Source organism: Crotalus tigris, unplaced genomic scaffold (assembly GCF_016545835.1).
Source record: "Crotalus tigris isolate CLP2741 ecotype Arizona unplaced genomic scaffold, ASM1654583v1 scf7180000024472.5447098, whole genome shotgun sequence".
NCBI lineage: Eukaryota > Metazoa > Chordata > Lepidosauria > Squamata > Viperidae > Crotalus > Crotalus tigris.
This window is the reverse complement of record NW_024100643.1, coordinates 3,460,412-3,477,973: the sequence shown is the minus strand read 5'-3', so window position 1 is coordinate 3,477,973 and position 17,562 is coordinate 3,460,412. Positions and strand designations below refer to the sequence as shown.

At 36.9% G+C, this 17,562-nt stretch overlaps 1 protein-coding gene across 1 annotated transcript; it reads left to right on the top strand.

Annotated features, from left to right (window-relative positions):
* Nucleotides 1-7,199: 7,199 nt before the first annotated feature.
* GNGT2 (G protein subunit gamma transducin 2) lies at nucleotides 7,200-17,201 on the top strand. The gene is made up of 3 exons (XM_039333167.1): nucleotides 7,200-7,333; nucleotides 13,416-13,505; nucleotides 16,062-17,201. The coding sequence occupies exons 2-3, from the start codon at nucleotides 13,422-13,424 to the stop codon at nucleotides 16,185-16,187; spliced, it is 210 nt and encodes a 69-aa protein (XP_039189101.1). The 5' UTR covers nucleotides 7,200-7,333; nucleotides 13,416-13,421; the 3' UTR covers nucleotides 16,188-17,201.
* Nucleotides 17,202-17,562: the final 361 nt, after the last annotated feature.

The following is a 17,562-nucleotide window of genomic DNA, read 5'->3' as shown; positions in this document are numbered from 1 at the left end:
CTCACAGTTATTTTGGGCTATGTCATCTACGCTCTTAATATCTTCAGTTTTCAAAGCTTTTTGGGACATGGTCACCCAAATGTAGAATGAGTTTCCTAACAATGTTTAATATATTTAAGAAAGGTTTAAAAATACATAAGTGTGGGTATAACAAAAAAAGTGGACCTTTATAAGTGAGTGATGCTGTAAAATATGATTCTTAGCAAGGATCGTGGTTTTTTTTCCATTTTATTGTTTTATGGGTTTTTATCTAATTGAATTTCTCTTTTGGCAATTTTAGTAGGGGACAAGACAGCATTTTTTAATTGGTCTTTGTATTCTGGTGACTAAATTAATTTTTAATATGTTGTTATAATTTGTGATTCTATTATCTAAACATTGGTACATTGTCTTTGATCTGCTTTTTTAATTGTCTGTTTAATTAATTGTTATGCACTTTGTTAAAAGGCAGGCTATAAATAGACACTGCTATTGCAATTATTGCTTTTCCTGTTAACATTTACAAATCATAATGTAATGTGTCTATATTCTAAGATCAATGATTAATAAGTCAAAATTCTTTATCTTACCACTATGATAGATTTGGAAGAAGGATTTTAAAAAGAGGTCACCGGATTTAAGTTTAGTTAGAGTAGACCTGGATAAAATAGATAAGTTGAATACAGATTCTGTATTAAAGGTAGGCTCATTAAAGCTAATGAAATTTAAATTAGGCACATTTAAATCCTACTGATTTCAATGCAGAGACATACATTGTAAGGTTTTAATTGTATGGTGTCAACTGCCATCTTGACTTTTTATATATACACCATCACCATATAGAGGCTTCTACTATTTCTGTAGTCTAAGCATAAATAGCAGAGTTGTGAAGGCAGAGAATTCATGATTTGTTTTTAACAACAAACCTCAAATTAGCTTTGGCCAGAGTCTATAGCTATTAACTATAGCTTCTGAGAGAAGGAATGATTTCTGAATGATTAAAAAAACATATTTTGCAAACTGAAAGGAAGAGGGATCTTGGTCAGACTTCAAATTAGGCATTGCTATAAATATCTCCAGAAACTCCCTCTCCCCACATTCAGTAACAGCAGAATCTTCATAGACTCAGGATGACTAGATGAGTTTATTTATTGTAGACAAAAATAGGACATATAAATGCAGCAAGGCTGTCTATTGCACAAATATGAGAATATACACATGTAAATATTTGGTTGGATTCTTGTTTTTCTACAATGTGTATATGCCGACTTCATGCATACATACACTCTTCAGTGCACAAGTATATATACCTCTCTGAAGATCGACTGACATGGCGCACCTTGGTGTACCAGGGTTGCCAGACATATGAACATAGAAGGACAATCTTGGCACAAGAAAAGCGAGCACTCCACAAAGCCAGAGCTGCAAATGCTGAAGTAACAGTGTCTACATTTCTTTGTTCAGTATGTGGCAGAACATTCCGTGCTAACATCTGTCTTATTAGCCACCTACGGACACATCATTGATGGTCCATAACCCACAAGATGTCAAGGTCTTCATTGAAATCGATGGACGAACAACATATAGACCTCTCTAAATGTGTATATCTGTTCTGTCATTATGGCCAGGGATGCCTATAGCTCTCAGATTTAAATCTTGGAGTTTTCTTTCACATGCATACACACACATTATTCAAGTCACTGGCCATTCCGTTCCTGCCTTGAGGGTCAGAGATATCTGTTCCACATTTATATATCTTGCCTGATAATCATTTGTTCTTGTTTTGTAGCTTCAGCCGTTGAACTTACTGTACCTGCTAAGATGCTTTCTGTTTCATGTTAGCATGAAACTTCATTTTTGAAGATGAAAAGTTTGAATTGATTACACTGAAAATACCCATAGTTCTGAAGTTATGACTGGTCACTTAATAACTATTCAAAGTTACAATAGACTGTACTTGAAATTACAACTGCCACACACATACAGGCACCCATGATCATGTGATAGCATTTTGGGTGCTTGATAACTGACTCACATTTAGAACTAGTTGCAGCATTCCATAGTCACATGACTATGATTTGCCATGTTTTTTGTCTGTTTTTGGTGTTTTTGCTGGCTTCTGGCAAAAAATGCCAACTGGATATGCTGGATTTGCTTAACTATTGATTTGCTTAAGGATTGCAGTGACTCATTTTATAACTATCTCAAAATGGTTGTAAAATTGAGTCTGTGGTGCTTCAACTTATGAGCACAATGAATTACAACAAAATCTCTGGGCACTGTTGTAATCATAAGTCAAGGGCTACCAGTAACATTAATGCAGCTTTACTTTGAAGAAATTCTGTATGCTTACTTCCTGGGAACATACTGTATTGTACTTACAAATGGGAGGGATGCAGACTTAAATTAAACAGTCTACCTTGCATAGAATAACGTGATCATGCTTGAGTCAAAACTGGGCTCTTCTTACGGTTTTGACATATTGCCCCAAATGTTCCACTGAATGGACGTGTCCTTTTTGTTGACAGGAAATATTGCATGTGACACAGTTACAACTAATCTTAGTAATTTAAACTATATCTTTTTTATTTTATTAAAAGCATTATGTGAAGGCTTTGAATGACCAAAGCTATGACATGGCAACAGAAGTCAATATCTAAGGGTCCATATCCATCTGAATATGACCACAGCATATGGAAGGTTGAACTATATCAGGAATAAGTAGTAAATTACAGGAATTAACTATATAAATGAAAAAGAAGGATATGCTCTATGTCTATGAATCTGAGGCAATGGTTCTCAATAAAGATGCTCTGATCTTGGTGGAGTGGATGCAGGAAAGCAAACGTGTAGATTTAATTACAGAACAGAGAATAATAGGCTTGGAAGGGACCTTGGTGGTCTTCTAGTCCAACCCCCTGCTCAAATAGGAGACCAGACACCATTTCAGACAAAAGGCTGTCCAATCTCAAAAATTTCTAGTGATGAAGCAATTCTGGGATGCAAACCATTCCACTGATAAATTATTTTCAGTGTTTGGAAATTTCTCCTTAATTCTAGAAAGAGTTAAAATATATGCTTTAAAGCAGGCATCAACATTGACTAAATGTGGTTTTTCTTTGGATAACAATAGTCAAGCTCTTTCCTCAATCAAACAGGAACATTTAAATTCTGCCTTTCCAATAAGTGGTTTTGATTAATGAAGGAAAAGGTTTGGGAAGCACTGCTATAAAGCAGGGCTTTTCAATCAGTGGTACACGTACCACCGGTGGTATTTTAGCATCTGGCAGGTGGTACGTGACCCCTAGCCAAGTGTAGCGGGGGAGGGAACCAGTTAGAACACACCTGGAGGAGACCAGCTGGATCTGCAGGACTCGCCAGAAGCCCCAGGATTTACATGCATGGCTGCATGCTAGTTGGAGCTTCCGGTACACCTGGAAGAGAAAACGAGGAAGAGGAGGCGGAGAGAGGAGAAACAATAAAAGGAACAGGTTTTGGCGGGAGAGAAAAAAAACACTCGGAGAAAGTGAGAGAAGATGTAAGGTCACTGGCCCTTACTTAATTTGAGATACCATTAAAAGTTTAATCAGGCATCTCAAACAGAGGCTTTTTGAGGAAACAGTTCTTTAACTGATCAAATAAAACAGGTGGATGGCAAACAAGCTGGAACGCTGACAGAGTTATGTCCAGAAGTGCCACACTTTAAAAAGTTAGTAGCATTACCTTATAAACTTTGTTAGCCAATGAAAATCAGACAACAGAGCCATTACATCATAAGGAAGACACCAATCATTCCTGTACACTCCCTTATTCCCTCCTTCAGTACATCCTATCCATGTATATGTTTCCCATGCTTGCATGAAATTTGTCTCTGATGCAAATGCTGATTACAAAAGTGAGATAGTCCAATCCATTGAAGTTTTCCTCCTAATTAGATGGAAACAGTTCAACAGGCGAGGCAGGTGGAAGTTAGGCCATCCAGCTGCTGGATTTGCCATTGGAGAGGGGAAGATGGAATTTTCATGTCCCGACTTGATTTCTTCCACTTCTCATTGCAGTTGAGGTGCTCAGGAAGACTTGATGGGGATGGAACCACTTAGGATTGGAACTGTAAGGTGACAGTTCTTTCAGCTGAACCCACTCTCCAGGAACAAAGATGGTCAGAGACAGGTGGTAGGGCAGCCTGGGCCTGTACTGAGATGGAAGACAAAACCTGCACCAGATTATGCAAATGCTGAATAACTTTCTTCTCTTCTTCACTGACATTCTTGAACCTTCGTGCATCGTACATCATTTCAAAGCAAGTTTTCCAGAGCTGAGGCCTGTATTGAAATGGCCTCACCACTAGATATCACAACCTGTCTAGCCATTGTGTATGTCCCACATTCATAAGCTTTAAAAAAAACCCAACTAAACACATTCTTTAATTCCTCTTTCTCAAACATTCATTTCCTCTGCATGCCATTTCTGCCCCTTCTGCACCAACTTCACATGAATTAACTCTTTCCTTTTTTACTATTAATCAATCTTCTTTCTTTCCAAATTTTTGAAAAGTATCCACGTTTTCCTCTCCTCTCATGAACAACCTTAGAGCCTGGCTCAGAGCCCACAGGCTTGAGCTAACCACAGGGAGGGAGAGCCCCCCCCAACCTCCACTAACATTCTCTTCTCCAAATAATAATAATAATAGTAGTAATAGTAATAGGAATTGCTTCAATCCTGTGACAATATCTATAATATCACCAAAATGCCAAATCCAGTCTGAACATCTGGCTGACTGTGCGATGATCCATAATAATAATAATAATCAAGTTGGAAGGGACCTTGGAGGTCATCGAGTCCAACCCCCTCTCAGGCAGGAAACCCTACACCATTTCAGACAAATGGCTGTCCAATCTCTTCTCAAAAACTTCCAGTGTTGGAGCATTCACTGTGCTTTGCATCATGCTGCTTTTGAAAGAAAATATTAGCAGAATTTATATTCTGCTAAGATCCCAGTTTTAGCAGCTATGACAAACTATCACTTTCCTCTAGCAAAACCATATCTAAAACATAGTCTTCATTTTGTGGTGCTGAGTATAAAATTGAATCAAAGAGTCCATTGGCTAAAATGGGGAAATATTTGAAAAAGAATGAAACAAAATATAGGTACCAAATTATGCCTTCTGTTGTTATGTACATCAGTGTGCAGTGTGCAGCAGCAACCAAGAAAGCAATACAATCCTAGGTTGTATAAACAGAGGCATAGAATCAAGATCACCCGAAGTATTAACACCACTTTATAAAATCCTAGTAAGACCACACTTGGAATACTGCAACCAGTTTTGGTCACCATATCATAAAAAAAATGAGAGTTTGGAAAAAATTTAGAGATGAGCAACTAAGATGATTAAAGGCCTGGAGACTAAAACATACAAAGAACGGCTGCGGGACTTGGGTTTGGCTAGTCTAAAGAAAAGAGGAAATAGGGGAGACTTGATAACAGTATTCCAGTATCTGAGGGGCTGCCACAAAGAAGAGGGGGTCACTTTATTCACCAGAGGAAAGGATGAGAAATAATGGTTGGAAATTGATCAAAGAGAGAAGCAACCTGGAATTAAGGAGAAACTTCCTGACAGTGAGGACAATCAACCAATGGAACAGCTTGCCTCCAGAAATCTGGAGATTTTTAAGTAGACAATCACCTGTCTGAGATGTATAGGTTTTCCTGCTTGAGCAGGGGACTGGACCTCCAAGGTCTCTTCCAGCTCTATTTTATTCTATCGTAATAAATTAACTGCTTTGTACTTAACACCCATTTTAATTAGTATCTGTCAGATTTAAGAACACACATGCTAGCCAGCATCTTAAAGGTGTTGATATCTCTGGACAAGCTTCTAGGATTCAGATCTCCATATAGAAGGAAAAGCTAGGGTGTTCTTAAAGCAGCAATGGAGAATTACTGCATTTTGTTGGAAACCATAAACATTCCCAACTAAAAACAGGCTCCATCCCCTCATAAAAGCAGGAAGTCCAGTATCAAAAGCTGCTGAGTGTGCAGGAGAACTGCTCTTTCTTTGTAACAAATAAGAAGACATGTTTCATTATTGAATTAGCTATTGAATATCACTGCTGAAATAAACTAAGTTGCTTTGCTCAGACTCTAACAATATAGATTTATGATGTGCTGTAGTCTCCATTAAGTAAGGAATTAGTGTCTATGTAAATATTTAATTTCAGTTTAAAAAAAGTTAGATACTTTGGATGTTATATTGCTGATAAAGTAGAAGGAATACTATGGTTGGGTCAAAACATGGGGAATGCATTGTGTGTCCTGATACCTATTTAGCTCTGTTCACATTAAGCCACTAAGTAACTTTAGAAGATTAATGTCAGAGTGAAGCTGGGTTACAAATTTAACCTGAATTTGACCTTCATCCAACTAGGACACAGGAATAGCTTTCTCTCACTTGCTCTCCCCAACTCCCAACACACACACACTCCTTATACACACAAATATACACAGTGACTGGAAGTGCTGCCTCCTAAATTTAATTATATAGTGACTTTGTATGATAATTAAATTGTTAATATAAGTGCAATCTTCCTGGCTGAAAGATCATTTTCTAATTATTCAATATATCCCAAGAGTCAATCCTGGCAATAGATTTGAGGTACATAGACAATCTATATCATACCAGATAGCAGCACCTAGCTGAGCTTGGTTAACCTAGGTAAGGCCAGATTGGCTAACTATTTGGATGGAAGATCATTACTAAATTGCAACATTATAGATTAAATTGGAAAACTATAAAGCATTGCCAAAGAAGGCAAGAATAAATAATTTATGTATTGCTACCAATAAACCCACAAAGAAGCATCTAAGTAGCCTATAAAAATTGAGGTTGAGTTGATGGATGCTTCATTCTCAGACTAAATATTGATATAGTGAATCACTAATTTTCCTAGAAGAAAGGATGAACGTCTAAAACACGATGTGTAAACTCATCAGTCAGTCTCATTCAATGACCATGGAACTTCTCAGGGAATCAAACTTGCCATTTAATTTTTCATTAGATCATATGTTTGTTTATTGTTCTGATGAATCTACTGATCAACTTTTCTAGATATGCCATCTGTGTGAGCTTATTTTGGACTTTGAGGTTAATTCTGAACACTTGACCTGTTCTAACATGCTGAGCCTATTATCAGATTAAGGACAGAATACAATCAGTACCAAAATGAGCTCCTATCTAATTACAAAGACACTTTTGAGCAGAACAGTGGAGGTGGTGGAAGATCTCATCTGACCAACTAAGGCAAATGTATATCTAAGGCACCCTTTTTATTTGGAAGAAAAACCACATCAAAAGAGGTAAGTTTAATTTTCTTTCACAGAATGAGATAGATCGCAGTGGAAAAGCTCATTCAGATTTACACCAGTTTACTCTGTACACATTTATTGGAAAGAAGCCTAATTTATTCCAAGAAATTTGCTGATAAATAAGTGTTATTTGGGAATATATCCTTTTGGCACAATATATATACCAAAACATTTTTTATTCAAATTTGGGGATGGAAAAGCAACATTCTTGTATAGAGGCATGAAAGAAACACAATATTACTAGGTTACAGATATATACTCATATGCAGCTGCCACCTGCATTATCGAGCGTCCATCAAAGGTACCAACACTTCTATCCCAACATAACACAAAAGTCAAATCATGACTTGTACTGCCAAGGGACAAGAATCCACACACAGAACACCTGAATTTAAATTTTCAGTCAGTTCTAATCTACCTTATAAAATCTATTTAGTCTGAACTCAACATTATGAAAGTAATATGATACTGGGCTTCTGTATTATAGAACTTATTCCACAAATAATTGGTGCAATAGATTTGCATAAACACTAGCATCTGGGCAGAGCTTAGCGCTAGTCCTATGATTACCTATGATTTGTTAAGAGTAATTAAATCTTTATTTCTTTATATGTGGTGATCAGTATGTTAATGATAATCCCATATAATAATTATGAATTTTGAAAAGTAAATGTTCTGCTGGGATAATTTGTCGATTATTATTCAATTGATCTTGTTGTCAATTACCCTTGTTGTAAATGTTGTTGGCATTGTCACAAGGAACACTGGCTGATTTAATAGGTTCAGGCAGACAGCAGTCAGTATTGGTGTCCAAATGGTAAAATTCACTAAAGGAAAAACAGCAATGATTCTTAGCAGCAGGAGTGAAAAACAATGTAAATGGTTCCCTATGATCTATCTTCCAGATTGAAATTCAATTCAATACCCACCTTTCACTTCTTGGATGTTCATTCTGCCTTTGTTTTTCTAGTTGTTTAGTTCAAGAGGTGTTTTTCATATTGACTTATCAAAAATCTCTTGCTCATAACTCAAAAGACCTCTGTTGCTCCCTGGAGTCAAAACTTGTAATATTTGGTCTGCTGCCAGGGAGACCATATGAAGACATTATAGCTAAATTTAGCCATAGGTTATTTCTGCTGCCAAGGAAAGTCAGTCTGCTTATCAACAGAGAAGGGGATAACCAGAGATTGTTTTGTATTGAGACTTTCATTGACATGGAACTCGACCTTTGCTGCAAAGGATTCTGGGGAATATTGTGATATTCTAATATAATCTAGTTGTAAAGATGAGGGAAAGAGAATTGTGCATATTGCTCTGAAATCTTGTGAAGATGGAATGAAATAAAAACATTAATCAGCAGCAAACTTAGTTATGCTTATGAAAAACCCATTGAAATTAGTGGATCAAATGAATCATGCCTAATATTCCTACTAATTTCTGGGATCTTCTTTAAACACAGATTTAGGCATTTTATGGTCTTAGGCCATACCTGGCCCTTTAGCTGTCCCTGTCCAGTCTGTATCAGGTCAATCAGAAATTAGAAATCAAATGTAAATAAGCAGGGAGCAGAAGAAGGTGAGTCAGCTCCCTCAATCAACTAATGGCTGTAGGAGGGCAAGGAGAGAAAGCATTCTTCTGTGCCTGCGCAGGGCTCCCTCCGCGCCTGGAACATCAAATCAGGTACATTGGTTTGGCTGTCCGCAACAGTCCCAGTTTCTCATGTGCCTCCTTGGGGAAATTAATTGCCCAATCCTGTTGAAACATGATTAATTCTAGATCAGTTTCTAATAACTGATTCCTATAAGAGAAGAGCAGGCACAACTGGAGGACAAAGTAAAATGCATCATCAGTTTAGTATCCTTGCATTGCCACAAGAAATCCAAGTTGTGACCCCTTTGAATTCCACTAACCTATCCAGCACCAATTTAGTGCAGATAGTTAGTTGACCAGATTCTTGTGCGCAGGCTTCAATAAATTATTTATGCCATAACCTAGATGAACGGTCCTGATTCTTTGAGCCTGACAATTCCCGCTATGGATCCCCTATTCCTAGAATAGTTTGAAAGCCAATGCTCTAATGTAGGTGTCTAACACAAAAGCTGTAACACTTATTCTAGCAACTAAACTCTTGAAAAATCTTACAGAGGCTGTGAGTTACAGGATGTTTTAATTACCATCTCCATACAGAATGCAAGACATTTTAAAGTATAATCCCTGACTTGGAGCGCAATAACATTTCAATGGTATTTCAGCCAACCATAGTCTTTTGTAAATACCATATTTCAAACTTTGAAATGAACTACCATTTCTGCAAAGCTCATTGTACAATTATATGTTGTTCTGAGTTCCACCAAAATATAGATACCAAAGCAGAATTCACTTCTGGCTGTGCATTCACAAAGCATCTCAGAAAAAGAAAAGGGATAGAAAATATCTATGGAGATTTTCAGTCATCTAGGTCACAATTATCTCAAAAGTACTTTTTCAAAAAGCAATAGGACTTGTTTTTGCCTTAAGGAAGATACTTCGTTTCTCATCCAAGAATTGAAGAAGCTTTTGGATGAGAAGCAAAATGTCTTCCATAAGGAAAAAACAAATCCAGTTACCTTTTGAAAATGCACTTTTGAGAAAAGGAATGGAAAGAGTAAAAATAGCTAATTTGTACCTGAAATAATTTGAGACTAAAACTGAGACATACAAAATCCCAAAGTTTAACCTCATTTTGTTTGATGACCTTGAAGAAAGCCTGTTTTACCCTCATTGCCATCCTGTCTTCCAAACACAGATAAGGCTAACCTTCAGCCCACAGGGCTAGAGAAGCTTAATTCATTAGCAAAATAAATAGCTTTGGATCTTATGGATGGAAAAAGTCTGGTGAAGGGCAACTTCTCACCTCCTATCAAATTATTTAAGCAGCCAACATTAAAAGAAAGGAATTGTTTATCTGCCTTGGAGCATTAGATTCTCATGGAAAGATAACTGCAATTAGTTTAGGCTGAAGTTGTTTTTTAAAATAAGAGCTGATAAAATAGCTTGATCTCTTTTGATCTGAGCTTTTGGCTGAGGCTGCACCAATCCTGCCTTGGAACTCAGTACTTTTCCCACCTGTTCTGTATTGTGAAAACAGGTTTCTGTTTTCACTTCATGTGATTCCTTATACAAAGATATTGTGATCATGATCATGGGATAAATTATACCTATACTTAGAATGTTCACTCTTGCCTTGAGATGTCTTCCTACAGACACTTGTGTTTAATGTCACAACCAGTTTTAAATACCATGCTCAGCCTCAAAATACACAGAAAGCCTTTCTAGAGGTCCATAAATTGATCTCTCTGTATGTGAGCTCTTGAGTTATACAGTATACTTCTTATTTTGTTCAGAAAATTTCCAGTAAGAGACAGTCCTTCCCCTTCTCGTTCATGAATTGGAATAAGCAAAAAGTCATCAGGTTTATGATAACACTGATTTTTTTTCTTAACTGTTTCCCCATTTATTTCCTCACCTACTTATCATCATATACATTTATTTCAGCTTTATTTCAGTTAATTAATAAAATACTAAAGCATAAAAATCAAACAGCACAAAATCTAGTAATGACAAAACAATATACAAGCAGAAAATTAATTAGTGAAGGTCATTCAAAAAATTAAAACTAATCAGGATGGGAACCATCTTTGAACGATCCAGAAGGTTCAGATTATCTTGTGGAGTACCATTTTTTTCAGATAGATTTCTGCTAAAACACATTTGCCGGGAACATCCCAAAGAGTCTTTCAGAAGAGTTCTTAGAGTCCTGGTAGGTAAATATAGAAGGAAAAGAATCTTTTAAAAAATATAATTAGCCTCAAGTCATTTAGGACTTCAGGTTAAGATCAGCACTTTTGAACTAGACTGAAAATAAAAAAAATCTTGTGATACGCTTGAAACACCCAGACTCAATTCAATAATTTTGCTGCTGAATTTTGGGTAGAATGGAACTGTGCAAGTTGTTTTCGAGGACAACTCCATGTACAATATATTACAACAAGCAATTAAAAGAAGATAGTCAAAAACAGAAAACAAGACAATGACTGTATATATATTCACTAAAACCTTAGCTATCTTACCAGTTTAACTGCTGTAATCTTCCTCAAGAAAAAATGTTTACTTTAACCTCATCTTTCATTTGGGAGCTCATAGCTTTGTACGTGATGTCCCCATTCTCTATTTTTGCTCACAACAACCATAGTAGGTTGGTTAAAAAAGTCACTGGCTCAAGGTTACTCAATAAGGAGTAACTGAAAGGGACTAGAATCTGGATTTGTCTTGTCCTAAGCCAATATTTGAATATTTCTGAGATCAATCTTTTAAAAAAAGCTTCTTAGAATTCTTAAGACATCCTGAATTCTATTGAATGATTCAGACAATTACCTAAGGTGAAGAATTAAATATTAAATTATTTTAAATCTTAGATCGTGAGTGCAAGTAAGCCACATTATGATTTGTTGGGTTTTGGCTCATTGTAGTGTCCCAACATATCCCACTAATTGAAAAAATGCCCCAAATCCTAACTCTTTCATTGACTCTACCGCATTATTATCACATATCTTTGCTACTCTCAGAGGCTGCAAAATTACATTTTGAAAGTATGATGACTGGCCACAAAACAGCTGCCTGTCCATGTTAATCAGAATAGCATGTGGCAGTAAAAAGGACTTTGGATAAGCCTCTTAACCTGTAGAACTGATTTAACTCAGATTTCTTTTAATAAGATTGAAAATCCTAGCCACCAATATTGCATTACGGCTTTGAAACAAACACATATTGCTCCTGGGCTGAGGCCCAAATTATATCAAATAGTAATTATATGCAAGTTACCAGGTTATTAAAAGTGAAATAAAGCACCATTGACCTGTTTTCACTTTTCTTTTAGGAAGAATACAATACCTTTCTTACCTTATTTATCTTCTAATCCTGTCACAGGATTCTTCCTCTTCTTCTTCATAAGTGCTGACAAACAAGGCTCTAATGCTATCTGTTGGGATTCAGTGTGCAGCAATTCATTTTTTTCTCCTTAGTAAGATTTATTTAGAGATTAAAAAGATTGAGGAAGTAACAGCTTAAAATTGGGAGCAGTCATAGTCTGGACTTTCTCAAATTTCATGAAAATAGCTAGCTATTCAAGAATGAAAGCTTTATCTAATCTATTCTGTCCTCTTAGGGGTTTTTTGATCATATGAAAAAGTGAAGTGGCAGAAAACAATGGATATTTACAAGCAGAACACTACAATCTCTGAACTGCTAAATGAACTGGGGAACTGCATAAGGGACATCTCTTCTGGAATTAACCTAGATTCGATTTTTGTTTCTGAGGGTCAGTAGCTCATGATTCCTTGTGGAAGGATTGGATCTTGGGGCTGATATCCCTTGCTCTGAAGGATTATCTGGAGAGTCAACAAATGATAAAGCTAGAGGCAAAGAAGCTCAGTGTCAAAAGACAGAAATGCTTTTGCTTTAAAAATGTATTATTCTTTCCTCTAGAACAGTGGTTCTCAACCTTTTTAATGCCGCAACCCCCAACCGGTCGTAAGTCGAGGACTACTCAATCAGTCATAAGTCGAGGACTACTCAACTGGTGTAGCACCATTTGCAGACTGGGACTTTTGGCGGGCTCAGCAGGGCAGAGACAGCCTGGACAATTCCTATTGGCTTTTGAAAGCCAATAGAATTAGACTCTATTCAAGAGAGTCTATTCTATTGGCTTTCAAAAGCCAATAGAATAAAAGGGAGTAGCACAGCTAAGGAAAAGGGGGGGAAAAATGGCGGACTGCGTTGTTTGGCGATCCCTGTGAAATGGTTGTTCGACCCCAAATGGGGTCCCGACCCACAGGTTGAGAACCAGTGCTCTAGAATTATTTCTCCCATAGAAGACATATGAAAATCCAAGGGAGTCTGAAGTAAGAGGTCAACCAGATTTACATCTATTTAACTATGATGGATTGAATAAGCATAATTGACCATGTTTGTAGTTGATTGACAGATGACTTGTTGGGGCCTAGAAGGCTAATATGGATTGATATTTTTATTACAGGGCAAAATGGCTCAGGATATGACTGAGAAGGAGATAAAGCAAATGGAATTAGATCAACTGAAGAAGGAAGTAAAGCTTGAAAGACAAATGGTAATGGGTTTCAAATGTACTCTACTAAAAATAATCAGTACTTCTGCATCCACAACATTTCAGAAGTGTTGGTCACATGATAGCCTTGCGTTTTGCGGGCTTAAAAAGTTATAGGAACCGATGAGCTGATGTTCTCTTGTTCAATCAGTTGGTGTCAGTATAGCCATACTTTCTGAAATGCAGAATAATAATTTGTCAAAGGGAAAGGGAAAGAATAAAATAAATAAAATATAGAAGGGACATTTGCACAAGGCACACTGAAATAATTAACAGTCATGCAGGAATATTATGCAATGTTATAGTTTCCATATGTTTAAACTGTGTCTTCCTAGGGCATTTTGTCAAATAATGTTTATCATTCCAATGATTTTTCATCCAAATAACTATGCTAAATTTTCATGTTTAAAAGACAAAATTACATTAAGACAACATAAATATGTTTGCCAACAAATGAAATCCCCAACAGTTTTAGTCACAGGGCACATCTAGAATGTTGGTAGTAAATTCCATGCTATCAACTACTCTGGATTGGCTAGGACAGGGGTAGGCAACCCAAAACACTCAAAGAGCCACTTGGACCCATTTCCCACCAAAAACAAAACACCGGGAGCCGCAAAACCCTTTTGATATCTAAAATGAAGATAACACTGCATATATCCTTTTTTACCTTTATTATAGTGTGTGTGTGTGTGTGTGTGTGTGTGTGTTTGTGTGTGTGTGTATGTATACACACACACACACACACACACATTAAAAATGAAAGTAAAAATATGACTCTTGGGAATATCCATACTATTAAAACAATGATCACCAAGAGAATGCTTTAAGAGAATAAAATTACATACACACAGAGGGAAAAAAAGGATATATGCAGTGTTATCTTCATTTTAGATGTCAAAAGGGTCTCTCTCTCTCTGTCTCTCTCCCATCCTCCCTCTCTATCTGCCCTTGGTCTACCACTCTTCTTCCCCCCCCACACACACACTCTCTCTCTCCCTCCCTCCCTCTCTCTCCCTCCCTCTCTCTTTCTCCCCCCTCTCCTATCTGCTGCTCACCTGGCAAGCTTCAAGCTGTTGTCCAACAAGCTCAGGGGTAGAAAACCTCGTCTCTTTTATGACTCATGGACTTCAACTCCCAGAATTCCTGAGACAGCCTAGCTGGGCTAGCTAGCTCTCTCCTGCCCTTCCTGCTTCCTGTTTCCTGCAGAGACGCAGGAAAGGGAGGAGCTCCGTCCAGAAAGCTTTTCAGCTCCTCGGAGAACACTGTGAGTGCACTCTCTTTTACACACACACAAACACATACACACACACACACAAACACACACACACACACACAGAGAGAGAGAGAGAGAGAGAGAAGCAGGGAATCGCAATTGCCTCTCTCTGTCTCTGTCTCTCTCTCTCTCTGCAAAGGCAGAGGAGGCTGGGAGCCACATGGGAAGGCTCAAAGAGCCGCATGCGGCTCCGGAGCCGCAGGTTGCCGACCCGTGGGCTAGGACATTCAGTTTCAGAGAGAGGAACCAACATATCTGAATCAGGCTGGAATGCAGGCAGCAGGCTTGATGCATACTTTTCAAGTTGTCGGTATTAAAGGAAGAACAAGAGAAGGTAAGCATGTATACATGTAAGAAGGATCTCTCTTGTCTCTTCTTGTCAAGTGGCTATGGCCATGATATCTCCATTTCCATCTCCATGGAAGGATGGGGCTGCAACTGAACCTCCCCATCTTCTAAAGACTTTCAGGAAGCCATCCTGTGACACAGTGAGGAAAAATATCACTGGAACACAGAGAAAAAAGTATATTTGAATGAAATTCACATTGTTTCACAGTTTCAAAAACCTTCCTACCAAATACTTTGAAGTGAGACTTGATAAATTATGCCATCAACTATTCAAACTGGAAGGTTCAATTACTATGCAAACATAATTTGCAAATTTTATATCAATCAGCCCACACAGTAATGTTTTCTGTGAAGATGTTTTTAGGACATAAATATGCAATCCATGTTAAAAGCTATTTAGGGGAATCAACAGAAAAACATGCTATAAACAGCATAGCAGAATATACAGTTATTTAAAAATTGCTATCAAGAAATTCAATCGTAATGAATGATCACTGATCTAATCCAAATTCAAAGCTGCCACATATGAAACTTGAGGACAAAAAAATGGCTTCTTAAGAAGTCAAGAAGACTAGTCATAGAAAAGTTTTGGTCTCAAGGAAGACTGTTCCTATTGTGCCAAATTTAGCTTTAGTCTCCATTATTAAGATCTCATCTTGAGAAACAATGAAGTGTAGTAGTAGCAAAAAGAAGCAAATTAATTACTCAGAAATTAGTCATTTTGAGTTTAGAAAAAGCTGAAACAGTTAAAGTGGTACATTTGAGACCTTATTTAGAATCACAACATTGCAGAAAGAATGAAAGAAAGCCTTGCTAAACTATTCTTCCTTATCCTCTTGCAGGAAGGATCCCTACTAATTTGTTACTATTTAGAGGTTGTACATTAGAAATCAAAAGTTCAGGAAATGAAATACTGCATCTTTTTTTCCACATAGATCTCCAAGACAGCAAAAGAACTCAGGACCTTTATAGAATCTATGGCTGCAGAAGACCCTCTCTTAAAAGGGGTCCCAGAAGACAAGAACCCATTCAAGGAAAAGGGAGGCTGTACAATAAGCTGACCCTGGCCCCACCAAGAGAAGATCTTTGTTGCTCTCCTTATATGTTACTAGAACTATATGAATTATGTTTACCCAATAAAATGAGTCTAAGTCAGGATCGGAGAATCTTTGTGCCCCACAAAGGGTCACAGGATCCCCATCCTTAGAAATTTTCTGCAGGAGGGAATTTAATCAAGCCTCAGAAAAAAAGGACCCAGAACAAATTCATGACCAAGATATATATGGTCATGAATTTGTTCTAGTTCCTTTATACAGAAAGAGGAATGGGAGGAAGAGGATATCTCTTTTAAGACTTAAATATATTTGTTATTTTTGTAAGTAGGTAGTCTTTATTAATTATATATTTCCTGAAGAGGTCTAGGCAAAGGTAGACTAGATAATCACTAAAAATATATTACTATTCTATATTCCATGATTTAATTATTACTTTTTTTAAAGTAGACTTCTGAATTATTTTGGATGCTTTATTTTTTGCCGGAAAAATGATGAAAGATTGAAAAAAAAACAGAATAGAAAAAAGATTATTACTAAAGATTTCTCTCTCTTCCCATTCTGCCAAGTGGCTACCTGGAAGGCTTTAAAAATATGAATTATTTAGTTATTCAATTTTATTAATACTGTTGTTGTTTTTTAGAAAATTATATTTGTAACTTAACTTAGTTTTCCCATTTGCACCAACTGATTAAGCACTACTTTGTCTGATGTCAAAGTAGTGTCTCTCAAGCAATGCAATGTTAAGATTGCAGAATTCAGGTCCCAGAATTCAGATGTGTGCACTTCAATTCAGAAGTTGAAGTGCACACATCTGAAAATTGCCAAGATTGAGAAACACTCATCTAAATTACAGTCTTCACATGCAAGAAAGCCTCATCACAAAACAAGTTGGGCTAAGAAACTCAGTGTCTCCATAACAGAAACACAATATAAGAAAGGAAGTTATGATGAAAAAGTCCAGATTGATGGATATTGAGATGGTGCAATATAAATATAATTAAATAAATTAAATTAAAATAATGGAATGATTCTTGGCTTTCTTTCATTACCATAACTAACTACTTCTCAAAATATGCTGGGAACTATATCATCTGTTCTTAAGGCTCAGCTATTCACGTTTGTGTAACAAAATCTTAATCCCCATATTTACTACAGAAAATAGCTTTGAGAAGAAGCTATTTGAAAAGGCTAATGGAATCTACTATTCTCCACACTGAACTTTGCCATGTTCCTACCAAGTTAATATCTCATCTGATTGTTACTTTTACTTCTCAGATGTCCCAAAGGTGTTTTTTAAGAGGCAACTAGACTTTCTTGTTTTTCTTTGAAGATGTTTCGCTTCTCATCCAAGAAGCTTCTTCAGCTCTGAGTGGATTGTGGG